The 26,907-nt window shown below is 47.0% G+C and overlaps 1 protein-coding gene across 3 annotated transcripts; it reads right to left on the bottom strand.

The window, feature by feature from the left end:
- Positions 1-16,907: 16,907 nt before the first annotated feature.
- On the bottom strand, positions 16,908-26,462 carry MRPS23 (mitochondrial ribosomal protein S23). 3 transcript variants are annotated; one of them, XM_060646508.3, is made up of 7 exons: positions 26,310-26,462; positions 25,558-25,728; positions 23,453-23,530; positions 23,107-23,233; positions 22,546-22,681; positions 22,006-22,166; positions 16,908-17,174 (listed from the first exon to the last, which is right to left on the bottom strand). In XM_060646508.3, the coding sequence occupies exons 1-6, from the start codon at positions 26,351-26,353 to the stop codon at positions 22,060-22,062; spliced, it is 663 nt and encodes a 220-aa protein (XP_060502491.1). In that variant the 5' UTR covers positions 26,354-26,462; the 3' UTR covers positions 16,908-17,174; positions 22,006-22,059. The 3 variants fall into 3 exon arrangements, with proteins under 3 accessions (XP_060502491.1, XP_060502494.1, XP_060502493.1); XM_060646511.2 differs by lacking the exon at positions 22,006-22,166 and having other exon boundaries at positions 26,310-26,443; XM_060646510.3 differs by lacking the exons at positions 16,908-17,174; positions 22,006-22,166 and having other exon boundaries at positions 22,192-22,681; positions 26,310-26,443.
- Between the last annotated feature and the right edge of the window lie 445 nt (positions 26,463-26,907).

Below are 26,907 nucleotides of genomic sequence, written 5' to 3'. Positions count from 1 at the left end.
GTTGGTCACTCAACTGACTGAGCCACACAGGCGCCCCTTGGGCAGATGTGTTTTAAATTTGACTGGTATTGCCGAATTATTCTTCAAAAACATTAGTGCAAGTTTCAGTTTCAACTACGTATAACTTTTATCTGTATTCTTCCAAACTCTAGATTGTACCAGTCTGGTTAACCTTTGCCAGCTTTGACAAGCAGAATACCCCTCCTTGTGTTCACGTGTGTTGTTTTAATTGTTGTTCAGTTTGCTCACCTTTTCATGCTTTGTCTGCCATGTGCGTTTCTTCCTCAGCGAATTACCTGTTCATCACCCTCGCTCATTTGTCTATGGGATTTCTCTTTCTTACTGCTTTGTAGCAGCCCTCTGTATGTTATCGACATTAGTCTTTTGTCTAGTATATATGTTTAAAATGTTTTCTTCCAGGGGCGCCTGGGTGACTCAGTGGCACCAAGAGTTGGTGCCCAACTCTTGATTTCAGCTCAGGTCATGATCTCAGTTCATGGGTTCGAACCCCATGTCGGACTCCATGCTGAAAACACAGAGCCTGCTTGGAATCCTCTCTATCCCTTTCTTTCCACCCCTCCCCTGCTTCTGCGCTCTCTTGCTCTTGCTCTCTCTCTCAAAATGAATAAATAAACTTAAAAAAAAACACATTTTCTTCCATTCTTTAAGTGTTGTTTGTGGTATTTGTCAACATACAGAAGTTGTTGTTTGTTCATGTAGTCACTCTTTCCTTGCTATCTTCTGCATTTTGTGTCATGCTCAAAAAGGCCCTATATTTTCTTCTAGTACTTCCATAGTTTTACTTTTTATTTTTATTTATTTTTTAAAGAACAAATCTAAGCTTCTCTAAAAAAATTTTTTTAATGTTTATTTATTTTTGAGAGAGAGAGAAAGAGAGAGACAGCGCGAGTGGAGGAGGGGCAGAGAGAGAGGGAGACACAGAATCCGAAGCAGGCTCCAGGCTCTGAGCTGTCAGCACAGAGCCCAACACGGGGCTCGCAGTCACAGACTGTGAGATCACGACCTGAGCTGAAGTCAGATGCTTAACTGACTGAGCCACCCAGGCACCCCTACTTTCTGTTTTTAGATCTTTAGTTCACTTGGGGTTTATTTGGGGCATGGTACCAGATAGAGAATTAAACTTAAATGTTCCCTGAAATTCACAACCCATTCCCAACAGTTTATTTCACAACCTATCCTGTTCTCACTGATGTGAAATGCTATCTTTGTCATATACTTAATGCCCATATATGTACCAATTTTTTTCTAGATTCTCCGTTGTATTCCCCTGGTCTAATTGCCTGTTCCTATACCTATATCATGCTGTCTTAATCATTGTCGCTTTGTAATACCTTTGACAGTGAGTAGTTAATGCTATGTTTTGATATTTCAAAATTTGATTAACCATTCTCATGCATTTCTCCTTGCAGGTGAACTTTATTATCAACTTGTGAAGTTAAAAATTGAACACCTCAATGGGACCTAATTGGAATTGCCCTATCTGTATATATTAAGTTGGGAAGGATGGTCCAAGACTCTTTATGTGAAAGGGAAAAACAAAAACTATGCATGGATTTCTCACCTACCCAGGATGCCGTGGCCAGAATCCAACAGGCTCCGAATCAGTTCTGGAATGATCCTGCTCCCGATCCGTTCTGGAATGTCACCCTCCACTCAGCCTGCTCAGTAGTCAGTTCCTGTGTTTTCTTCCTGTTGGGCTCCAACTTTGATTCCTACTTGCATATGAGTTATGTGTTTCTCTGGCCTTTCAAACGCCTCTTATTCTCCTAGCATGGCATGGCTGACTATTCTCCAGTATGCCCCCTCGTGCAGGGGAGTGGTCTCACCCACCGAAGGTGGCCAGTAGGGTCAGGATTGGACAATATCTTCAATGTCATGGTAGCAGGAAGAAACATGAATCTTCTAGCTCAAACTCCCTCCTCTGACTTCATTCCCATAACACAGAGAACATGGGGAAATGACCATGGGCTTAGACAAACAAAGTTACAGAAGAAGTGGCTGGTTAGGAAAAGTATTTTAAAAAAATTTTTTTAACAGTAGTAACAAGTAACACCTTTCCCTAGTGTCCACCTTTCCATTCCCTGAAGAGAAATAAATAGAAAGGAAATATTCTAAGACTGTGTTGCCCAAGATTCCACCAGTTCCAGAAAGAGGCTGCCTTCATGGTAACTGGGATGTTTATCCTGGTCAACCTGAAATTTCTACCATTTTTGATATCAGATTCCCATGAGTGTCTGATGGGGCCAGGAGTACGGTGAGGCAGGTGCCAAAAGTACATTTGTATGACCTTGAGAATGAGTGAATCCTTGAATTTGGGACCTACTCTGGCCCAGCCCTGGAGTTTGATCCTTTGTGTGGATACTGTGGTCTCTGTCCAGACCCTCTCTGCACCCGTTCTAGCTACTGAGACTATCAGCTGATGATGGCTTGTGGCTAACATCCTTCACTGGGGGTCACTCTAGCCCAGGGAACTGCCTTGCCCCAAATCACACCCCTTCTAGGGGGCAGCCTATGGCCAAGGACTGACTAAGGTGGGGGTGCAAACACTCGGCCTCCTTTTTTTTTTTTTTAGGTTTATTTATTTATTTTGACACAGAGAGCAGGGGAGGGGCAGAGAGAGAGGGAGAGAGAGAATCCCAAGCAGAGAATCTGCACTGTCAGCGCAGAGCCTGGTGTGGGGCTTGAACTCACAAACTGTGAGATTATGACCCGAGCCGAAGCCGGACACTTAACTGATTGAGCCACCCAATGGCCTCCTTTTCTCAATTGGAAGAGTTCCGAAGAGCTGTCCCAGCTCCAGAGTGCCAGGACCTCAGCTCCTGCCACCAGTCAAGAAGCACGATGCCGCACTGTGAGTGCGGAGCCTGCTTGGGATTCTCTCTCTCTCCCTCTCCCTCTCTCTCTGCCCCTCTCCTGTTCTCTCTCTCTCTCAAAATAAATAAAAGAAAGAAGAAAGGAAGGGAGGGGGGAGGGAGGAAGGAAGGAAGCACAGTGGCAAGGGGGAAAAAAAGGCAGCACAATGCCTGGTAGGCCCCATCAGATCCTGGAGGTTCCAAGGTCCACGCTTTGGACATCTCCATAGAGATGGAGCTAACTTACTGTATGAAGCAAGTGAATCTGAACAGCTCAAAGAACAGTCTGCCATGGGTTCTGTCTGCTGAGATTGCCCCTGTTCAGGGCCACCCATCCATCCTCAAGTTGTTGAAAACATGGGCTACTGATGGCTCAGAGCTTCATGCTGGAAATTGCTTTACCCGAGGTGCACCCACGCCCCGGGGATGGCCCTAGCAATGACTGGTTGATGGGGGATGGGGATACAAAGGCCCATCCCCATTACCTGGGGAAAACTTTGAAGGGCCACCCCACTTGCAGAGTCTTTGTACAATTAGCTGAGGTCTCCATGGCAACCACACTGGGGGACATCTTCTCCCTCTGTCTGATCCTGCCTTCCCTGCCCCCTTCCAGGTGTATCTCCAGAGAACAACCCTAATTAAGGGTTTACATGTGGCTCTTCATCTCAGAGTCCGCTTCCAGAGAAACATCCCCAGACTCAAGCTGAGATATTAGGAAACTCCAACAATGCGGACTTGGTTCCCTGACACAAGGAACCCCAACAGTTGTACAGCAACCCATTGATCGACAGTTAAGCCTTAGATCAATTTTCAGGTTGGCTGTTCCCAAACTGTCCCCTCTCACCGGGGTTCAAGGAAACTACCCAAAGAAAGGAGAATGCAGCCTAAACCACGCTTCATTGGTGAATTGCACTCACATGCCCTTTTTCCTCACTTTGAATCATATGACTCAAGAAAACTTTAAGTATTAATAGTAAAGCCTTCAGCAAGACAAGGACGAACCCAGGGACATCTGCTAGGGAACACAACCAAGCTTGTCCTTCTGAAAGGAAGGGAAGAGAGATTAGCAATTATGATGTCTACAGGGGGTTCAGTGTTATACAGGAATATTTTTAGTAAATGACAGAGAAAAACGTAGAAAACAGGCTGATTGATTGACAGACAACCCAATTTTTAATCTGGACATCTTTAATAAATTCTGCAATGCAGGATTATCAATCTTATCTTACCTGGATTTCTACTTTCGCAAGGAGATGCCCTTGATTTTAGAGGCCAGAATAAGTGGCTTCTTTATCAAAAGGTTCACAGTAAATGGCCAAGCCTGAGCAGCTCTGAGCCAGCCCCCAGGAGCCAAATCTCATCACCTTTTCACGGTAAAAGAGTTTTTCTGACTAGTTACACATAGGGAATCAATCTTTTTTACGTAAATCCTTCTGGACTTAAATACAAGCAAAATGCAAATGCCAACTTCACCTGGATGTGGAAATGCGGTTCTAAGGAGCCAAAGTCACTGTGGCATGTTTCATGTGTCAGCACAATGAAAGCTTTTTCCATTCGGGATCTTTTTTGGCTCCTTCAACCGTTGGAATCAGGTGCAATGCTATTATTATCCCCATTTTGTTGATGAGCAAACTGGGGCTCTGAGAAGTTAAGTAATTTGCCCAAGATTATGAAATGTATGTGGGAGAGCTGGAACCCCAACCAACCCACCTGAGGTAGAGCCCGTATTTTTAACTGTGATGTTTTAGTCTGATATCCTACAGATGTTTAGCAATGTCGTATAGCATCATAGCCATAGCATCATGCTGCTTACATTTCGGATTTTGACACTTACATATCAAATGTAATATTATATTTTCTATGACAATTTAAAAATGTGAGGCTGTATACTTTTTTTTTTTTTTCCAAAATAAGGGTGTGGTATATTGTCTGTTGTCTGTTTTCCAGATTTTTCAGTCAATTCGTCTATAGGTGTTTCTTGCTTCCATATTAATGACACTTTTCAAATTATAATTTTTTAAAGTCACAAATAAAGGCCAAAAGGAAGTTCTATGTCTGACGTGAGGAGTGGGAAGGAAGAACAGTGGATAGATAGCTGCATATTTGTTCTGTAACAACTTCTTCTTTATTGTTCTCTGCTCTCCAAAGATATCTTCAAACTTATGTTATTTGTTTAAACATAGTAAGAAGGAAAAGTCATTTATTGTCTGTAGTCTGATGGCTTCATATTGAAAGTCTTTATAGATCTGCTTCTATTGTCTTTTTTTGCTGGTTCTCACTCATGGAGTCATGTTTCCTTGTGTGTCTGGTTGTCACTGACCGCAGTCCAATATCTTAAAAATAATTGATAGGAATAATATAAGACATAATGGAAAAGTACCTATGCCCAAAAATCTGCTTCTCTAATGCATGAGAGCCATACCAGTCTGGGCCCAAATTAAACCAAGTGCAAGGCCTGAAATTTCCTGGGCCAGGACAATCTGGTAATTGGAACCTTGTGTTGTAATTCTGTGTGGCAGGTGCTCCATTTCCAGATCTCCCTCATCCACCCACCTCCTTGGACCAGCTCCTGGCCCTCTCTTCCCATTAGGCTACAAGGCCACCCAGGATCAGTAACCCTCAGGGCAAAATCAGCCTCTGTGCCCACTCACCTCTTTATTCCTACTCTTCTGTCTGTTGACCTAGTCATTTCTTACCGTTTGTCAGCAATACTATTTAAGAAGATTTCAGAAGTTATTTTATGTAGTGGGAGAGTTGGTCCAGGTAATTTACCTTGCCATTGCTAGGAAGGTTCATCCTACAAGTTTCTCAAGAAATAACCAACTCAGCGTGCCTGGGAGGCTCAGTCAGTTAAGCGTCCAACTCTTGATTTCAGCTCAGGTCATGATCTCATGGTCATGGGATCCAGCCCCGTGTTGGGCTCTGGGCTGGGCGTGGAGACTGCTTGAGATTCTCTTTCTCCCTCTGTCCCCTCCCCTGCTTGTGCACATGAGCACACGTGTGTGGTCTCTCTCTCTCTCAAAAAAAAAAAAAAAAAAAAAATAATAATAATAATAATAAAAGTCAGCACCTGGGTGGCTCAGTTGGTTAGGCAACTGAGTTCAGCTCAGGTCATGATCTTGCTGTGCATGGGTTCAAGCCCCGTGTTGGTCTCTGTGCTGACAGCTCCGAGCCTGGAGCCTGCTTCAGATACTGTCTCCATCTCTCTCGGCCCCTCCCCTGCTCATGCTCTGTCTCTCTCTCTCTCTGTCTCAAAAATAAACATTGAAAACAATAATAATAATAAATAAATAATAAAAGCAAAATAACCAACTCAGAACAAATTTGGGACCCTATGAATACCTGAGGTTTGATTTGTGTGTCTTAAAACAAAATAATCAAATTTTCAACAAAGCATCTGTAATTGCGCTTACTGAGGCCTGCAGTTCACAACCGCACTGGTTTAGGTCCTCAAAGGAAGGGGGTCTGGAGGTGGGAAGGGAAGACTGTAGGAGTCCCCACAACATCAGGTTCACTGGGTCTGCCACTGAGCCACTGTGCAACCTTGGCCAGTGGCGCCTGTCTTAGCTGGTTTTCTCAACTGGAAAATGAGAAGAAGAAGAAGAAGAATGTCTATCTGACAACGTTGTCGTATGGACTAAACGAGATTAAATAATACATGCAAAGCCTTTAGCACAATGTTAAGTGTCTGATAAACATGATGATTATTATTATCCCTAAGACGCTGATGCCCTCAGACACACACGCACACACACCCTCCCCGGGCTGCCCCGTATTCCTCACACGTGCACGTAGATCCAGTCAAGAACCACTGCCTTAGTTAATGATGATTTGAATAAATCACTCAATTCCAGCGGTCTGGTTGCTAAGGACATCATTCTGGAGGCCTTAAAGGCAGGCCTCCTGGATTTTATCTCCCTTAACTCATTCTGTGACCTACAAATTGAAAGGACGACAATAATTCAGACGTGGAAAGGGCCTGGAGACCCCCCGATGAAAGGTACCCCTACAACCACGTGGCAGGTTGTGCTGTTGTGATAAAGCAGAAGGCTGTTTGAAAATAATCAAAAATTCTCTCAGGAAGCCCAATTATATTTTTACATCAAGAATCAAAATGCCAGTGCCGCAGACTTCAGCCTATCATTCACAAACCTTTTATCCTGTAATTAAGCCAGATCTGCTGCTGGGCTAATTCTTCCCTGAATGACACCACCCTTTGAGCCAGCCCGTATGTCGGCAGAAGACTTCACTCTGATGATCTATTACACCAATACATCACCGCGGTGAGCTGCCTCCTTAATGATTTATCCATAACACATCATCAGAGTGAGCCACACTCATAATATATTGCTCAATAAGTCTGCGGTAGCCAAGGGGGAAAGCCACGAACAGCGGCCAAGTCCGTGACCTTACATGGTTGGTGTCAGCGTGCGGGGCCCATGCTGGGCTCCCCCTTCCTCAACAAATGTTTATGTAGGCGGGAGGGCTCTCGTGCCGATAGGCTTTTAAAGCATGAAGAACCATGACCTTAAGAAAGTCTTATAAATCCTGAGCAGAAAAGCCCCTCAGTGGGCAGTGGGGGCTACCCTTCTAAGCCTGTCAAGTAGGTAGAAAGCATTTTCTTTAAGCTCTTACTTGGAAGGCCAGGACCACTGCACTACACAAATCCAAAGGGCGCCATTCACATCGCAATCTGTGCAAATGGTGCCCCCTAGAGTTGTGCAATGTGCAGCCCGAGCCACCTCACACCACCGCCCTGTAGGAGGTCCTGATTAAGAGCATAGATTCTGGCATCAGACGGCCTCATCTGAGTCAAGGTTCTGGGAATAACGGTCCTACTCATGGGGTTGCTATGAGATTGAACAGGATAATGTATGCAGAGCCCTATGACATAGGAAGCACTCAGCCAACATTAGCACGACTGGTAGCAACCTTAATGAATCCTGAGAGCCAGGAAGCCTGTAGGTCAAGGCCGGGGCAGCAGGCAGCCCCTGGGTATTGTGCTCTTCATTCTGTGGGGTCTTGTTTCATTGGTATGTATTTATATCCCGCATCACTCAAAAGAAAAAGGGCCAATTCTTCCCTTTGGGCAAGAGAATGCTTACAGAAATACATACTACGATAAAAATAAGTAGATGGGGTAGGGGGAGAGTGCCTGGGCGGCTGGGTTAAGCATCTGACTCTTGGTTTCAGTTCAGGGCCTGATCTCATAGTTTCATGAGTTCAAGCCCCGCGTTGGGTTCTATGCTGACAGCACGGAGCCTCGTTGGGATTCTCCATCTTCCTCTCTCTGCCCCTCCCCTACTCGCACTGTCTCTGTGTCTCTCAAAATAAACTTAAAAAAAAAATGTAGATAGGGACATTCAGGGAAAGAAAGATTTAGCAAAATTTAGGCAAAAATGGTGCACCAAAACGGCACTGAGAATGAGCCGGGAAGGAGCAACGGGCACACTCACACACTCAGGCAAAAGTGAGATTTGGCACAGCCATTCTGGGGAGCACACTGGCATTGCCCAGAAAAGTAAAGCTGGGCACACCCTACAGCCCAGCAATCCACTCCCAGGTGTGTGCCCCAGCTCAGAGGAACTCTGTCTTGTACCCATGCACAAAGGAACCGATGTAACAATGTTCCCTGCACCATCCTGGAGACAGGGAAAAAACTGGAAACGCCCACCAATAGGAAAAGAAATATGTAACGGTACTAGCCAGCTCTTACATAGTGCACGCTGTGTGCCAGGCATGTTTTAAATGCCTCACATCTGTGACATCATGTAATCTTCACATCAGTTCTCTGAGGTAGGTGCTATCATTTGCCCATTTTATAGCCGAGGAAACTGACGCATAGAGAGGTTAATTTGCCCAAGGTCGCAGAACTAGTAAGTGGCAGAGCTAGGATTTGAACCCTGGCATTCTGTCCCGGGGCCAAGCTCTGAGACACCACGTAATCATTTGTCTTCTCTTCCAGGTGGAATACTACACAGTAGCGAAAAATGAATTGACTAGAGCTACACGTGTCAGCACAGGTAAGTTTCAAAACATAAGCCTTGGGGCTCCTGGCTGCCTCTGTGGGTGAAGCGTCCAACTCGTGATTTCAGGTCAGGCCGTGATCTCATGGTTTGTGAGTTCCAGCCCCACACTGGGCTCTGCTCTGACAGCGCTGAGCCTGCTTGGGATTCTCACTCCTCTCTCTCTCTCTCTCTCTCTCTCTCTCTGTCTGCCCCTCCCCTCGTACTCTCTCTCTCTCTCAAAATAAATTAAAACCTTAAAAACAAAAGCATACTCCTCGAGTAAAACAAAAAATTACAGAGCAATACATATAATATGAAACCACTTATAGAATGTCTTTAAATATGGAAAACAATACCATATGTTTGTTACAGAGGCATATGTTTGGAGAAAAATTATTCTTTCTTAAAGAGGAAAGGAAAAAGCAAGTCCAGGAAGAGCCCTCCCACAGGGCTGGGAGGAGGGGGAACGGGGTCAGGACCAGGTGCTCAGAGGCCTGCGTTTGTCTTTGCTAAGTTCTACGTCTGAAGCTGGGTGGCGGGACATTTGTCACGTATTCCCTGTCATTTTTGTACGCCTGATCTATTTCATAATTATCAAAACACAGTCATCATAAGTTCCTATGCAACTGTGAGCTGCATGTGACCGTCAATTCAGCTCTGAATTGACTCACAGCCAGAACTAGGAGGGACCCTAAGGTGCCAGATTGGCAGAGACCACGGCAATAAACTACCCCCATAGTTCAGAAGCAACACGGGGTTCCTCTGAATCAAGATGTAACAGGAATTTCGTCCATGCGTCACCACAGTGGAAAAGATGATTAGTAACAACATTCCTACAGAAATAAAAGGGGGGGAAGGGGCATCACACAGCCATTTTCTAGCGTCCCCCAACGCATGCCAATGGCTTCACGTGAGGGCGAGACTCAGAAAGAGCTGCCGTATGAGGGCCCCTCTCTATTGCCAGCGTCTGGGACATTTCCAGAGCAACAGGCCTGGGTGAAGCAGCAGGGAAGCAGGCAGACCCTAGAAGGCATCCCCCTGGAGGGGAAGGAAATAACCTCAACTCTGGGCAGTTCTCTCCCTCAAACGTCTGCTCCTCTTGCTGGGACACGTTGCTGTGGACACGGCATCCAGGCGGCCAGCGTCTCTGCAGGCTGAGAAGGTCCTGGCCCCGGGACCAGAAGGCATCCACCCTTTGCCTAGTGTTGCTGGCGATCACTCTGACTTCTCACACCCTGGGTCCATCCAGCTGTGTTTAAACCTTTGGTTTTTACCCTCATCGTACAAAGTAGGGAGTCAAGAGGTAGTAGATGGAACAAGAAATAGAAGCGTAAGTACTTTACGTGATTATAATATTGTGATTTGTAAAAAGACGTGCATACTGGTCTCTGCCCCCAGCTCCTAACACAGAGCTCCTGAAACCCTTGTAATTTCCTGCGTGGACAGGAGTGTCTTTTGTTCTAATGAGGTGACTCTGCGTGGCTCCTGGATGAGGGCTGGTCGCTGGAAAGCCCAAGCCGAAATTAGAAGCTTGGAATTTTCAGCCCTGCCTCCCATTCTCTTGAGAAGTGGCGTCAGTGATCAATCACGCCTGCGTGATGAAGCCTCCTTAAAATCCCAAAAGCACAGGGTTCTGAGAGCCTCCAGGTTGGTGGACACGTGGAGGGAGGCGCTGGGAACGTGGCGCAACCAGAGGGGGCATCGGGGCTCCGCACCCCTTCCCCCATACCTGTCCCATGCATCTCTTCCGTGTGGACATTCAGCTGTGTCCAGCGTCCTATCCTTTAATGAACTGGTAAATGTGTTTCCCTGATGCAGCTGCTCTAACAAATCAATCGAACCCAAGGAGAAGGTCGTTGGAACATGCAATCGGTAGCCGGTTGGTGAGAAGTGTAGGTGATAACCTAGACTTTCAACTGGCATCAGAAGTGCGTGTGCATGTGTGTGTGTGTGTATGTGGGTTGAGGGGCAGTTTTGTGGGATTGAGCCCTTAACCTGTGGGATCTGACACCACGTCTGGGTAGTGTTAGAATGAAAGGAAATTGTAAGCCACCAAGCTGGTGTAGCAGACAATTGCTTGTTGAGGGGACAACACCCGCCCCCACCCTCGCCCCGCCACATTTGGTGATCAGAAATAAAGTGTTTTATGTGGGTGGTAAAGGAGGGTCATGGGAAGGAACGCAGTAGGGAGGAGGGTTTTCCCTGCACAGGAAGGTGGAAAACCAAGTTTTCCCTTACGGAAATGTTCCAAAAGTAGAGGAACTGTGTTAGTTTCCGGGGGTTGCCAGAACTAATCGCCACAAATGGAGTGGCTTAACACAACAGTAATTTCTCTCGCACAGTCTGGAGGTCAGGAGTCTGAAATCAAGATGTCAGCAGGGCCGTGCTCCCTCTGGAGGCTCCAGAGAGATTCCTGCCTCGCTCTCCCAGCTCCCCCCTCCCCCAAAATCGTGGCTAGCAACCCCCCGTCCTCCTTGGCTCGTGGCTGCACCACTCCAATCTCTGTCTTCGTCTCCACAAGGCTGTCTTCCCGCTTTGTGAGTGTCTGTTTCCAAAGCTCTCTCTCCTTACAAGGATGCCAGTCACTGGGTTTAGGGCCTGCTCTACTCCACCACGACCTCATCTTTACTCGATTACATCTGCAAAGACCCTAATGCCAAATAAGGTCACACTCGCAGGTATCAGCAGCTTGGACTTCAACGTATCTTTTTGAGGGGGAAGGGAGTACACAGTTAACTCGAAACAGAACCTTAATAGGTGTGAATAACAGATGAACTAAAGGGGGGAAATACCACAGTGGAAGGAAGAGAGAATCTAACTCGCCTCACCTTCCTCCATCATGGCAGAAAGCGAGGACACACTGGCTGCAGTAGGGGGTATAAACTGACGTGCGAAGATAATCACCAGAAGCACCCAAACTGAAAATAGTTAACCCTGGTTGGCCCCAGGGACAGGCTGAGGTAGGAGGAGGCAGAGAGCCCGTTCAGGGCACTGTGAGGAAATTTGAATATGGACTGACGATTAGGTAACATTACAAAATTACTGTTAATTACCACTTTGTCGGGCTTCATAATGGTAATGGTCTTGATGTAAGAAAAGGTCTTATTTTTCAGAGAAGCAAGCTGAAGCCTTGAGTGAGAGAGGTTATGTCTGGACTTGCTTTAAAATATAGATGGGGCGCCTGGGTGGCTCAGACTCTTGATTTTGGCTCAGGTCATGATCCCAGGGTTGTGGGATCAAGCCCCACATCGGGCTCCACTGCGGAGCATGGAGCCTGCTTGGGATTCTCTCTTTCTCTCTCTCTCTCTCTCTCTCTCCCTCTCTCTCTCTCTCTCTCCCCCTCTGCCCCTCTCCCCCACTCACATGTGCTCTTTCTCTCTCTCTCTAAAAATAAAATAGAAAACTGGGGCACCTAGGTGGCTCAGTCGGTTAAGCATCTGACTTCAACTCAGGTCATGATCTCACGGTTCATGAGTTCAAGCCCCATATCGGGCTCTGTGCTGACAGCTCAGAGCCTGGAGCCTGCTTTGTATTCTGTGTCTCCCTCTCTCTCTGCCTCTCCCCCGCTCGCACTCTGTCTCTGTCTCTCAAAAATGAATAAACATTAAAAAATTAAAAAAATAGGGGCGCCTGGGTGGTTTGGTCAGTTGGGCGTCCGGCTTGGGCTCAGGTTATGATCTCACATTGGTGGGTTCGAGCCCCACGTTGGGCTCTGTGCCGACCGCTCGGAGCCTGGAGCCTGCTTCGGATTCTGTGTCTCCCTCGCTCTCTGCCCCTCCCCGGCTTGTACTGTTTCCGTCTCAAAAATAAACAAACATAAAAAAATTTTTTTTTAATAAATTAAAAAAATAAAAATAATATAAAATATAAGAAATATATGGATAAGCAAAATCTTTGGAAAAGATCGAGAGAGCAAATAGAAAAAAAATGTTAATAATGGTTACGTCTACATGATGAACATATGGAGGATTATACCATTCTCTCTACTGTCATAAGTGTTTCCACCATCAAAGTTTTAAGGCGGCAAGAGTTGAAGTCTTGGGAGGCGCCTTCTCTCCCACTGCAACTCTTCTTGGACCCACAGACCCAACGATCAGGGCTTCCAAGGCCTTGTACTTCAACCTCCTTATTTTACAAACGGCCAAAAAGGTTGAATGACTTTCCAGACTCACAGGGCCAACGAGTGGGATGAGTTGGGGCCGGCCCGGGGTCTCCAGGAGTCCCATCCAGGTCCCCGGCTGCTGTCCCATGCCATCTCCTGCCTCAGTTGTGGGCTGAAGGAGCTATTTTTCAGTGTCAGTTAACAATGGAGGCACACTCAGTTCTTTTTTTTTTTTTTTTTTTAAGGCAGACATTGCCTACGGGTCACTGGGTTCTCATATATAAGAAATCTTGATTATACCTGAAAGCTCTATTCTCAACACGACAGTAAAGTACGTTCAGGTCCTTTATGCCTTAAAGTAACCCCTTGGAGGCCTGGCAAGGTGTGTGTCAGTTGAGCCACAAGTATCTGTCATCTATCTTCCACTGACATTAATTATAATATTAATTAACTTCATTAATATTATTATATAACAACTATAATCAACTCTATTATAATAATATTATAACATAGTTATTAATTATAAGACAACTGCATGGGGGAACTAAGTCCTTCTTTGAGACTTTCCTAAATTTGACCTTTTTGACTTTTACAGGTATTCAAAGTGGCTCTTTTCTTTTTTTTTTTTTTTAATTTTTTTTTTCAACGTTTTTTATTTATTTTTGGGACAGAGAGAGACAGAGCATGAACGGGGGAGGGGCAGAGAGAGAGGGAGACACAGAATCTGAAACAGGCTCCAGGCTCCGAGCCATCAGCCCAGAGCCTGACGCGGGGCTCGAACTCACGGACCGTGAGATCGTGACCTGGCTGAAGTCGGACGCTTAACCGACTGCGCCACCCAGGCGCCCCCAACAAAGTGGCTCTTTTCAAAAAGCCACAGTAGGTGTGTCGATCAATAATCAAAAGGGAAGGAATAAACAGCTCCAACCTTGAGAACACGCGGCATTGGAGAAGGCCAGGAGAAACAGGGCTGGACTGCGGCAGGACCGTGGAACATTCTGGTACCCTCTACCTGCCTGCAGTTCAGATTACCCGACCCCTCCTACTCTTCTGGCTTGTCTCCCACGGCCCGTTTTTCTTCTCTCACAACCAAAAGTAGGAAAGTTAGGGATGGGGCAGGGTGGCCAAAGACCAGCTTTGCCTTCTTAGGATTTCGGTTGGAAACTTTCTGGGATTAAGCTGGCTGCCTCTTGCTCTCACCTCAGGGGCCCCGGCAGTGTGGCTGGACCCGGAAACCAGGAGCCGAGGCTCATGCATGCTCACTGAGGTGAGCCAGGCACTGAGCCCACGCTTTCCCAGCCTGAAAAGGGAGACCCTGCTGGCGCTGAGTCAGCTCAGGGCTGCGGCAGAAGTGGTAACACAAGCCCATCGGCCCTTGAGTTATACCTTTAAGGGGCTGGAAGCCCTGAGGAGCCAAAGTGACATATATGCCAGGGCAGGGGAACTAGGTTCCCAGCAGGGGGCCAGGCCGGAAGAAGGGATGAATTCCAGCAGGGCAGGGGCGCCGTGACCCTCTGCTGCTGAGATAGAGCAGGGCCGGTTCACCTCACCTGGCAGGAGCCAAGGGAAGCGGGTGATAAAGCCCAGGATCCAACTGTCTTTGTGTTTACTATTCAAGAGATAATCCCGAGCATGTTTGGGATTGAAATAAAGCACGGAGGAGAGGGTTTGAAGAACAACCCGGCATTTCCTGCAGAATTCCTCAGCAAGCAGAGACTAGACCAGTCACCCTCCCCGCTGCCGTTCCTCTCCTGAGTCCACAGTCTTGGGCTCTGCTCTCCTCAGGCGGGAAGCCCAGCCCCAGCAGCTCCATAGCCATTTTCTTCCACCCGGCATCTTTATTTTGTGTAACTGCAGAAGGCTTGCGTTTACAAAGTTCTGCCGCAACCAGCACCTTCTTTGGGTTCTGCACCCCCAAAACATCCTTGGAGCAAGTACGAGTGTCCCTACCGTAGTCAGGGAAACCATTCATTTGTTCATTCATTCACTCACTCAAGCACACTTTCAAGGATCTATCAGGCTCCAGACCCTGTGCTGGAACTGAATGCAGCTCAGAAGGGCTAAGTGACTTGCCCGAAGTCACCGTCACACGGGGAGCAGCAGTGCCACGATTGGAACCCAGCTCTTTCGACTGAGACCTAAAAAGGAGAGAGGCCAGAGCTCTGCCTCGGTCGGGTACCTCGGTGGCACCCTCAGCCCTGGTGTCCTCTAGCCTAGCATCCCAGGTGAGCAGTGGTGGAGGGGCCCCACGGCCCACCTACAGACAAACCAAAGTCAAATGGAGTGAGAGGGGCACAGGACAGTGGGAAGGACATAAATAGATCTTCCTGGCTTTCCAGACCTCATTCCCATGCCACCCACCATTTCAACCCTGACATCCCCCCTGTCCTTCACTGGGAGGAGGACCAGAGGGAGTTCCAGAAACTCCTGCCCCAACTGTTAGCAGCACTGGACCCCAGAAACAATGTCTTCTGAGGTTGGAGCCATTTTCTTCTGCTGGACCTCTAGGTAGTGACCTCTGGCTTCCCTCCACAATCTGGGGAGACAGGGGGAAGGAAGAAGGGAGCAAAGTCTACTGCGAGGAGGGCGGAGGGGGGCAACAATGAGGAAGGAAAGAAGAAACAGAAGGAAGGCCACTAAGACGTTGGTTTCTACTCACTCTCTGTCTCTCTGCCTTAAAAATAATTTAAAAAAGGCAAGTTTTCCAGTGAAACCTACCAGCACTGGGTAAGCTCCAATAGTGGACGAGTTCCCAGGTTGTTCGTTAGTTTCCTCCTTTTTTTTTTTTTTTTATAATTGTTTGATTGATTGGCCGATTGATTGGTTTGGCGCTAGAAGGTTGGAAGGAGATAAAAGAGATAGCAACTGCTGTGGGGAGGGGCCCAGAAAAGAGAAGCGGTTAGACAAGTAGCTGGTGAAAAGGTACACAATCCTAGTTTTTTGTTCTTTCTCTGTTTTAATATAATGCACATTCGCCTCCACCCAGTGGGAAGCAACAGTTGCTGAGAACCTTCCAAGCACTGAGAGGGAAGACTGACTCCGTGCCAAGAACTTTGTTCCTGCTTTTATTTAACCCGCATAGCAACTTGATGAGGGAGATGTTAGGACCCCTGCTTTACAGACAAGGGAACCGAGGGTCAAGTTATTCACCAACTCCCCTAATGGCACAAGACAAAGCAATCAATCAGGGCTTCCGTCCCAGGTCTGACTCCACAAGGCCTGGGTTTTTTCCACTGGCCCACACTGCCTGCATTGCTCTCCCGTCGACCTCCGCAGCAAATTCGCAGATTCTGTCATTGACTGGAGAAGGTTAGGAAACACTGATCTGAGCAGTCTGTAGGGGCTCCGCACAGTTAGCGCTCTTCTCTCCGGCTCCCATGATGGCGCAGTGTCGGTTTCCCCCTGCAGGCTTTTGTCATTTGTCCTGTGGCCTCTCTGCTCCCATCTCTACCCTATCCCAGGCACCCGAGGACCTCGGCTTCCTAAATCTCAGCCAGAACGGTATTTTACAAGGACACTCGCCAACCTTGAAAGGCAAGGTAGTAAAATTACTGTGGCTGAGCAGCATGAGCGCAGCGCCACCTAGTGGTTCTTGGGCCAATGGTCCCTGGCGGTGACATTTTCAAACAATCAATATCTCATTATTAACCATAATCACAACCTGATGTTTACTTTTGGAGAAATGTTCAGCGGCAAGGGATACACATGCACTTTTCTGCATGTTTCAGAGGGCTGCGATCTAAATGCCACAATGACTATTAAACAGTGTCCTGCCCGTGAGCAAACAGGAGGGAGCAGAGATTGATTGTATATCTTTTTCATCTAAGCTACTCACCAAAAACAAAGCATCCGTTGAAGCCACTGACCTTTCACTAACTGCTGGAAGGAAAATGCTTGATAAATAATAAATAGACCACTACTGGATGTTGCTTAGAACCATCTTTTAATTAAAAGAACGGAACAACTAGAAGGTCAGGTGACTGACATTTAACTTCCAGTCCAAGAAAAGCATCAATCGAGACTAAAACTATATCCAAAACGTAATTTCACTGTCAGCTACCATTCAGCAAAAGTCCTCTTCCTGTGATACGTCTGGCCGGAGAGGTCAATGCTGGCGACATCTTGGAGAAGAGGTAGCACTCACCTTTGCCGCCTCCTTTGCCTTCCCCTAGCAACCTTTTCATTTGAGTGCTGTAGCAAAAACAGGAAACAACGGTTGCGTTTGGCATCTCCCCAGAAACCGCTCCAGCACCAGACTCACCCAGTCACAGACCCAGATGCCCCACGGAGCACTACCCTAGGAGTGACACGGAAGCCATTTCCCGTCTTGCCCACGGGAAGGCAGGTGCCCTTCCTCCACCACTCAAGGTGACCCCAAGTGGCCCACTGAACTTGCTCAGGCATCCATCTCACTGAGCACCGGCCAAGCTTCAAAACACGTGACCAACCCCGCCAGTCAGTCCTCTACCTTTTGGCTGTTCTGGAATAGAGCTCAGGAGCATGGAGACCCAGAACAGTCATAATCGCATGCCCCGGCCCACGCACACACACATACACTCACCTTTCCTCATTCTCAGCTCCGCATGCCTCTGAGGCAGTACCAGCACCTGTCAGAGCCACATCATGTCATATGCCCTAGTGCCCTGGCGGTCAGGAAAACTGACAGCCCAGTTCAGAGCCATACTTGGTCATAGCTGTGTGCCTGTCTGGATTCCCAAGGGCAGAAGTGCTAGGCTCAGAGAAAATCTTACCCTTCCACTTGAATGATTTTATGTTTTTATTTTATTTTTTTACACTTGAGACAGAGAAAGAGACAGCACGAGCAGGGGAGGGGCAGAGAGACGGAAACAGAACCTGAAGCAGGCTCCGGGCTCTGAGGTGTCAGCACAGAGCCTGATGCGGGGCTCGAACTCACAAACGGTGAGATCATGACCTGAGCCGAAGTCAGAAGCCTCACTGACTGAGCCACAGAAGCTGTAGGATGTTTTAAGTGGCAAGCCACCATTTACGTGTAGGGAAGGCTATCATTTTAATAAAATCAGGAATCCTATGGGAGCACTGATTTTTCTGTAAAACCACTTTCATTATCAGAAAACACGACACTAAATATTACACAAAATTAGAAAACCACTAGGGCTTGCCTTTTAAGGACACATGATCAAGAATCAGGCCTGCTGAACAAAAGGAAATGAAGAACTCTATAAAACTTTATGAATCCAAAACCACTTTAAAGTCTTGCTATGTAGACGATGGAAGATGTGGGACCTATTGCCTTTGTTGGCTTTCTTGTCCCTTCTGTCCTTTAATTAAGAGGATTCACCTGGTTCAGCCCCCAGCATCCCATACCTCTCTATCCTCCCCTTGGAGAGCTCATTCATTCTCCCACCTCCAACCTTTACCCTTTGCTAGGGACTTCCTCCCCATCTCCCAGACATCTAACTCATCTCTATCTGCCACTTGGATGATGCAGCATCACCCCCTAACTCAGTGTGTTGAGGACCACCCTCTTCCCAACCTTGCTGCCTGTTAGTGAGGCACATATTCCTCTGGTCACTCGGGTTTGTGACCTTGGAACCCGCCTCCAACTGGGATGGCTGCAGAGACCAAGTCTGACGGGCCTCCTCTTCCCTCCCTCTCCCTTCCCTGCGCGCTCCGCCAATCCCATTCTTTGCATCACATCTGAGCAAATCTTCCTTCCACCTGACGCTGCTTTCACTACATTACCTCCTGCTCAAACTTTCTTACAGCCAACGGAACAACTCTGAGTAGTTATTGGGGCCACGTGGTCTGATCCCAGCCTATCTGTTCAAACCTTTTCCCACTACTCCTCAAGAGTAATGAAAGCATCTGTAATATTACAGGTGAGCTTTACAGTCTGTCTCAATCTCCACAACACGATCTAGAAGCCAAAGAGGCAAACATTGCCCCTATTTTGTAATCTGAGACTGCGATAGGCACGAGGTCACACCAGCAAAAACTGGAGGAACCAGAGCTAGTCCCGGATCTTCAAACTTGTCTTCGTAAACTGCACTGTAACCTGGACGTGGACCCTTCTTGGCTTGAGTTCAGCAAACCCACATGGAGGGCCTGCTCTAGAAAAGCTCTGTTTAATGCTTTAGTGGGTACAAGTAAGAATTTCCACACTCGTTTACACTCTGGATGGGAAGAGGGACCCTGGGGCTCCTGGGCGGCTCAGTTGGTCAAGTATTTGACTCTTGATTTCCACTCAGGTCACGATCTCACAGTTTGTGAATTTATCCCTGCATCGGGCTCTGCTCTGACAGCATGGCACCTGCTTGGGCTCTCTCTCTCTCAAAAAAAAATATACATTAAAAGAAGAAAAAACTGCTAGAAAAACAAAGGGGGGCGCCTGGGTGGCGCAGTCGGTTAAGCGTCCGACTTCAGCCAGGTCACGATCTCGCGGTCTGTGAGTTCGAGCCCCGCGTCGGGCTCTGGGCTGATGGCTTGGAGCCTGGAGCCTGTTTCCGATTCTGTGTCTCCCTCTCTCTCTGCCCCTCCCCCGTTCATGCTCTGTCTCTCTCTGTCCCAAAAATAAATAAAAAACGTTGAAAAAAAGAAAATTAAAAAAAAAAAAAAGAAAAACAAAGGGAATGGGAGGGGAGGGGAGGGGAGGGGAAGGGAGGGGAGAGGAAGGGTTAGAGAAAGGAAGAAAGAGGAACCCTGGAATGACAACCAGGTAAGCAAGGACTGTAAACAGCGGGCCAGGTGTGCCGACTGAATGATGGGCATGAGTGCGGCCTGGAAGGGACTCCATAAGGGACTTGAGATCTGACTTGAACATCAGCTAACGTTTCTGAGCAGACATCACTTGGAAATGGCAGTGAAGGTACAGTTTCTGAAGACCGTGGTGGCAGGGAGGGCACTCCTGGCAGAGGAGACAGCATGCATTCTCCAACTGCTCCCACCTTGCAAGGCCCTCTGTGCATATTCCTGAACTGGTCCAGACCTGGCTCCTCCCCCCAGCTCTACTGTAATTTTCTATCATAATTTAAAAGGATTCCTGTTCATCTTATGGCTTCCAAAGTCACTCTGGTCTCCCAGCTGGATTTAAAGCTCTTTAAGGCAAGAATGAGGTCACACTTCCATTCTCTCCAAACATCCCTATAGGGACCCGACGGTGGCTTTTGCCCCCACAACTGTGGGGAAGAGCTCTGAAATCCCCGATAAACTTCACGACTTTCACCGTGTTGACCACTGAGATTCAACCTAAAGGAAGTTTGCCATAAGGGCTAGTCTCTCTCCCTTCTATCAGGCTTAGGGTGTCCTCACGGAAGAATCCTTGCCTGATTTAACAAGACTGGAATGTACTGGTGAGGATGTGGGGATACAGGCATCCCCCTATATTGCTGGCAGGCGTAGAACTGAGCAGTTTCCATGCAGGGCAATATCAGAAGTAAAGACGAGCTATTCCCGAGTCCAGCAGCACCACTGCTAAGAATGCACCCACAGCAACACTGGCCTGTTTACAGCACAAGAAAACGCACAGCCACTTTTGTTCACCTTGGCACTCACTAAATCACTGTGCATCCATACAGAGGATGGGAGAAAATGAGGTGCAGGATGGCAAGCATAGTGTCGCCATGCATATGCCCAAAATATTTCTGAACAGGGAATGGTGATGATGGTGGCCTTGAGGGAGCAAATAGGTGGCTGGGAACAGGTTTTGGAAAGGAGACCAGCGTTTTACCTTTAAATCTTGAACCATGTGCATGTATAGTTTTTTTAAAAAAGTACGTGAAGGGGCTCCTGGGTGGCTCAGTCAGTTGAGCGTCCAACTCTTGGTTTCAGCTCCTCTCATGATCCCAGGGAGTGTGGGATCAAGCCCCATGTCAGGCTCCACCCTAGGTGTGGAGCCTGCTTAAGATTCTCTCTCCCCCACTCCCTGCCCCCTCTCCTCGGCTCACTCTCTCTCTCTAAAATAGAAAAAAAAAAAAAAAAATTATGCAACAACTTTCTAAAAATGTTTTCATCACTATGGCAAAGAAACTGCCTTTTAAACCCCAGAAACCTAAGGTTTAGAAAAATAATGAGTGACTCTCCAACTGTTCCTCTGAGAGCACGATCATCTTTTCCACCTGCTTAAGCCCTCCTCCCAAGGCCTGGCACTCACTGGTTGTCTACGGTTGTTGAATGGATGAGATTTACTTTCCCATCTAAAAGTAAAGCATCCCCAGGGCGCCTGGGTGGCTCCATCAGTCAGGCATCTGACTCTGGATTTCAGCTCAGGTCAAGATCTCCCGGTTTGTGGGATCAAGCCCCGTGTCAGGCTTTGCACTGGCAAAGTGAAACCTGCTTGGGATTCTCTCTCTGCCCCTCCCTCTGCCCCTCCCACCCCTCAAAATAAATACACTTAAAAAATAAACAAGTAAATAAAATAAAAGTAAAGCATTCCCAAACAAGAGGAATTGCCAAACAGCGATAAAGGTGGCAGGAGGATGCAGCGTGGCTGAAAACTGCTCCCAGTCAGTGGGTTCGAGCCCCGTGTCGGGTTCTGTGCTGACAGCTCAGACCCTGGAGCCTGCTTTGGATTCTGTGTCTCCCTCTCTCTGCCCCTCCCACACTCATGCTGTCTGTCGCTCTCTAAAATAAACATTAAAAAACAATAAATAAAATAACATAAAATAAACAATTTATGAAGCAGCTTATTACTAGTAGCTGAAAACCACTGGCCTGATCACAAATAAAAGGGCTACAAACTGAAAGGAATATTTCACATGTTCGCTAAAAGATATGAAAATGAAGAAAGCAGAACAGTTGACAAGGTCGTGTAAGCACATCACACCACCAGGGAGGCAGGTGAACACTGGTGGACAACAGCATCTAAATTAGCTGGCCCCCTCTTGGCAATCCAGGTATCTACAGAGAGGTCCTCTGAGTTCAGTCTTTAGCTGGATGTAATCGCTTATTCACTCAAATCTCTACTGAGCAGACTACTATGTTCAGGCCTATGCTAACTGTCTCCAGCACACTCAATCTATGAAATTAAAGTTATGGTTCTGACCTTTGTCCATCGTCAGTGACAGATTCTCACTCTTACTACAAAGCACAAGTCAGCTTAGCCTCTCAAGTTGAAGATCAAGATAGTTCTAGAGCAAAATGTAAAGATTATCTGCAGACAGAAACAGTTGGCCCAGGGAACATACCACATGCACAAGTAAAAGCCTGATGGAAAAAAGACACCAGAGGATCAAATAGAGCCAACCCACACGTTAACACAGAAATCCAAGCAAACCTACTCAGAACGAGTCTCATTCAAACAATACTTACAAAGGTTTCCTTATGCTATTTACAATTTTAAAGTAAATTTACTTTATAAGCAGCCAGGGAATTCTTTATTTAATACCATCCTAACATAAAAGTTCATTCAAACCATGAAACTGAGTTTTATGACAACCTAGAAATAGGAACTGAAAGAAGGCAAACATAATGCCTTAGAGATCAAGAAACATTTACACAGTTCCACTGTTAAAAACAGTTCAACATTCATCCAGTGAATACAGTTTGGATGTCAGTATACACGTTCGTCAGGGAGGTGAGAGACCTTTCGACTGTTCCTCCGACGGCTCCATATGCTGGCCCTGTAGAGCTTCCGGCAGAGGCTTGTTGTTTTCCAACACTGTTTGGGATTTCACATCCGAAGGTTCAGATTCCCAGGAAACGTGACTACCTGCCTTTTGCTTAAAAGACCAGACAGAAATATGTCACACAGATGCTGTCATTTTCAGTCCACTGACTGGCTGAAGCTATATGACTAAGCACATTCTATCACGGAGTCAAAAACGGAACATTTATATTCCAGGTCAGATTCTATTATAACAAGCAATACCCATGATAAAAATCTCTACAGAACCATAATTTCAAAAGTCCTAACGACAACTCACTTGTTCCAAGCAGCAGTCATTATCACAAAATTTCAGTGCATATACGTGTGTGTGTGTGTATGTGTATACATTTTTTCAAGTTTCAGTATATTTAATCTACCAGTATTTGACCCGGTGTTCAAGGACATAAACCAAGGATGGGGAAGGAAAACCAAGCCTTCCTTTAACCTCTAACGAACAGGCAGTTAATCTAACAACAATTTTAATAACAAAATACTCACAGTCCTTGCTTCTCCTACTCGTCTTAAAATGACACCTTCTGCCAATAAAGCCTTTCCTGTTTCCACAAACAATTTCTCTTCGTCCGTTTCTCCAAGCTTCTGTAGCTCAATGTACTTCTCCACAAACCTGGAATTCCAAGCAGTCACATCTTAGGTCTGTGCATGGAGAGTCATCAAGATGTACACAACATCAAGCAGCTCAACAGGTCCGCCTACAGGAACATCTTTTTCCTCAAGTGGAATTCAATGAAACTCCTCACACTGGGAACTAAATTCCTTACAAAAAAAAAAAAAAAAAAAACCAAAAAACAACAACAACCAACACAGGACCTGTAAGATGGCTTACTGTTGACAGGTAGACTTGAAGTTTGGATTGAACAGATCAAAAGCTTTCTGACCAGATCCATAGGCCGAATAAAATTTCCTAGAAAATACAAACAACACAATATAAATTTCCAACTACAGATCACGGCCAAGAGCAAAGTAAAGAAAAATTACTAGGCTAAGCAGAAGCTTTTTTTTTTTTTTTTTTTTTTTTTTTAAATAATGCATATGGTAAATATAACAAATGTTACAAAAAGGTAGCCAGTGAAAGTGACATTCCTGCTCACCTCCTCCCACCCCCAGTACCCTCCCAGGAATCAATACCAATCTGTTTCTTCTGCATTCATCCAAGAATATTCTCCTAACATATAAGCATATGCACACCTATCCTTCCCTGTTCCAAGCTGAGTAATTTAACCCAAAGGACAGGAAACACTCTAGTACATCTTGCCTCTTCTCCTTTTTTTTTTTGTTTTTGTTTCATTCACCAAGTTTATTTTGAGTCTTACTAGGCATTATGTTCAGCCCAAAAAGAATCAAATATTGAAGAATATTTCTATTGCCCTGGCTTGAACTATATTAAATTTGTTTATGGTGTTATAATCTTTATCAAAGACATCAACTAAAATATCCACTCATAATAAAAAGGTATTTACCAGGAAAGGTATTTCTAGAGGAAATAAAAGGAGTTTCTCCATGCAATATTTTTAACTATCCAAGGGCAAATCTGAGTCTTGGAGAAAATTCTTCTAGCTGAGAGAGCAAGACAAAGATCACTAAGTTATTTTAATTAAAGTGATTCATTTGAGGACAAAGGGACAAATTCTATGGAAGACAGAACCCCAGATTTCAACTCCTGTTGTCACTGGTGGATTCCACCTCAGAATGAGAAGGGGCAATTCATATTCTAAGCTAAGAGCAAATAACTTTAATTAAGCCTTTGCCTCTTCTCCTTAATAGTTCTTTTTTTTTTTTTTTTTAACGTTTATTTATTTTTGAGACAGAGATAGAGAGCATGAACAGGGGAGGGTCAGAGAAAGAGGGAGACACAGAATCTGAAACAGGCTCCAGGCTCTGAGCTGTCAGCACAGAGCCCAACACGGGGCTCGAACCCACAGACCACGAGATCATGACCTGAGCCGAAGTCGGACGCTTAACCGACTGAGCCACCCAGGCGCCCCTCCTTAATAGTTCTTAAAGATCATTTCAAATCACTGAACTTTTCTGTTTCCAATCCTTTGCTACTCTAGAGAGTGCTGCAATGATTACCTTTATCAATATTTCTTAGTACACTATGCAAGTCTGGAATAGATTCATAATAACAGTACTATTAGCTCAAGGTATGTGCATTTGCAATATGGCCTTGCAAACTGCCAAATGCTTCCAAGTGTATGCAATGAGCCTGCGCAGAAAAGTGCTGTCAAAGTATTTAATACCCCCAAAGATCTCATGTCCTACTCTGAAAATTTCCAAGTAGAGCAGAACATACTTGTTTTACTACCTCAAGGAGTGTTGGGGGCAGGGAGGGGGGTAGAGAGGAGATTCCTCAAAAGAAAGGGGCCTGGACCTCAAATGAGAATATAATGACTTTATAAGTTTTGTTTTCTTATAACCAGAAATAGAGATAAGAATAAGGTGTATATATTCAATTGACTAAAGTACAATCTCTGATCTTAATATTTAAGAGAAGCAGAATCCTACAAATTCTAGGTACTAAAAACTGGCATCAACATTTGAGGGAAAAAGTTCTTCCACTGAATTCTCAGCAAGCTCACTTCCTTGAACCCCATAGTCCTATGAATAAAATGGAGACAAAATACTGTAGGGTTAAAGTAAGGCCTAAATGAGAGAATGTTTTTAAGGGTTTAGCATAGTGTTAATCCATGCACAGAAACAGGCAGCTATAATTGCAACGATCAGTCCGTTGCTGAGCTCCAGACTCTACTGCCCAGAACTTGTTTCTCTCACATGTGGGAGGGGCACTGGTTCCCTCACCAGGCTAGATATTCAAGACTTTCTCCACAGGGAAAGCCCTGACTCAATTCCTGCAAGTCACCCGACTGCTAGCCAAACCTTTCCTTCTGAAATCGCGCTGCCTCCTGTCCACCACGGGGGCTTTGCACTCACGCTCTAATCCGATCCTCGGGGTACAAGATGTCCTGGATGGCAGCTTTGGCTTTGCCATATCTCAGGCGGGGCCTTCGGAAGACCGGCTCTCTCAGTGGAGGAAAAGCGTTATATATGTCAAACCAGAGGGGCTTCTCCTTCAACACCCCAGCCCGAATCAGGTCCCGAGTCCTTAAGGAAGGGAAAATAACGAAGGTCAGCCAGTTACAATAGCCCGTCTAAGCCCATGAATCAGTCTAGTCACAGCCTGGGGGATCAGTGGGATTGCGGAGTCCGAAACACAGAACCGGAAGGAGGCCGCAGCACGGGTGTTCCCCACCTACAGGTAAGATACTTCCATTTTCTAAAACCAACCTAACAACGCTCAGGGGTTAAGTCCTTCTATTTTCTCAGGTGCGTCCCACGCCTCCTCCCCCCATCCCCGTCCAGTCAAGGAAAATAGAGGCTCCACCTGGGCCCATCAGCATCTTCCTCCCCTCCTCTTCCCAGAGACCTCCACCCCGGCAGGGGGAGAGGTGCAATCTTGAACGAGAAAGGTACATTCGGGGAGTGATGTCAAGTACACCTATTCAGAGACGGCGGACAGCACGAGAGGGCATCCCCCGGCTCCCACTCCGCACTCTGGAGAATGCCTCGCCCTACTCACACCCACCCAGAAAAAGCGCGACCGGTCAAGAGCCCCCATCCCGGGGGAGGCGCCCCCAGCCCACCCGGGGAGGCGCCCCCAGCCCACCCCGCCTCCGAGCACACACCGCGAGAAAACGCTCCCCACCGTCTGCAACCGGCTCCCCGCCATGGCAGGCGCCTGGGATACACACGGCCAGCGGCTACCGGAACCGGAAGCGCCCGCGGCGGCGAAGAGGGCGTAGGCTGCTGGCCGAGCCGAGGATCGCGGCGCCCTCTCCGCAGCCCCAGCCGGAGAGCCGAGCCAGGCAGAAGCAAAGGATGGGCCGAACTGGCGCGGCCCTCGGCTCCCGGCCAGATTCAGACGCGAGCACTCGATAGCCGAGACGAAAGGAAGGAAGCCGGCCAGAGCCGGGCAGAAGCAATAAATGACCGATCTCGAGGAGGGATTCACGCTGGTGACTGCTTTACCCTTTCTGGCCTTGCTGAGCCACCCAGTCTGGAAGGTGGGGCGGCGCGGAGGGAAGACGAGGGGGAGGAAGGAGGGAGGCGCAGCCTACGTCCGGGGAACCAGCCCGGCCAGGACACACGTAAAGGCACAGATAGAGGTCACGCTGGCGCTGGGCCCGAACTGCGCCTTATCTTGCTTGGAGCCACAGACTCCGCAGAAGGAAACCGAGGCCGGGACGGGCAGTCACTGGCCTGGCGTGACACTGGGACGGGCAG

The sequence above is a fragment of the Panthera onca genome, chromosome E1, assembly GCF_046562875.1.
Source record: "Panthera onca isolate mPanOnc1 chromosome E1, mPanOnc1 haplotype 2, whole genome shotgun sequence".
Lineage (NCBI taxonomy): Eukaryota > Metazoa > Chordata > Mammalia > Carnivora > Felidae > Panthera > Panthera onca.
Note: the sequence above shows the minus strand (reverse complement) of the source record. Positions and strands in the feature narration are given on the sequence as shown.

What these genes read in the sequence shown, in the direction of transcription:
- MRPS23 (XM_060646508.3), bottom strand. Translation starts at nt 26,353, where the DNA reads ATGGCGGGGAGCCGGTTGCAGACGGTGGGGAGCGTTTTCTCGCG. An exon ending in CCCGAGGATCGGATTAGAGC is followed by an intron (nt 23,531 to 25,557) that starts GTGAGTGCAAAG and finishes TGTATTTTCTAG; the next exon opens with GAAATTTTATTCGGCCTATG. An exon ending in TTCAAGTCTACCTGTCAACA is followed by an intron (nt 23,234 to 23,452) that starts GTAAGCCATCTT and finishes TTGGAATTCCAG; the next exon opens with GTTTGTGGAGAAGTACATTG.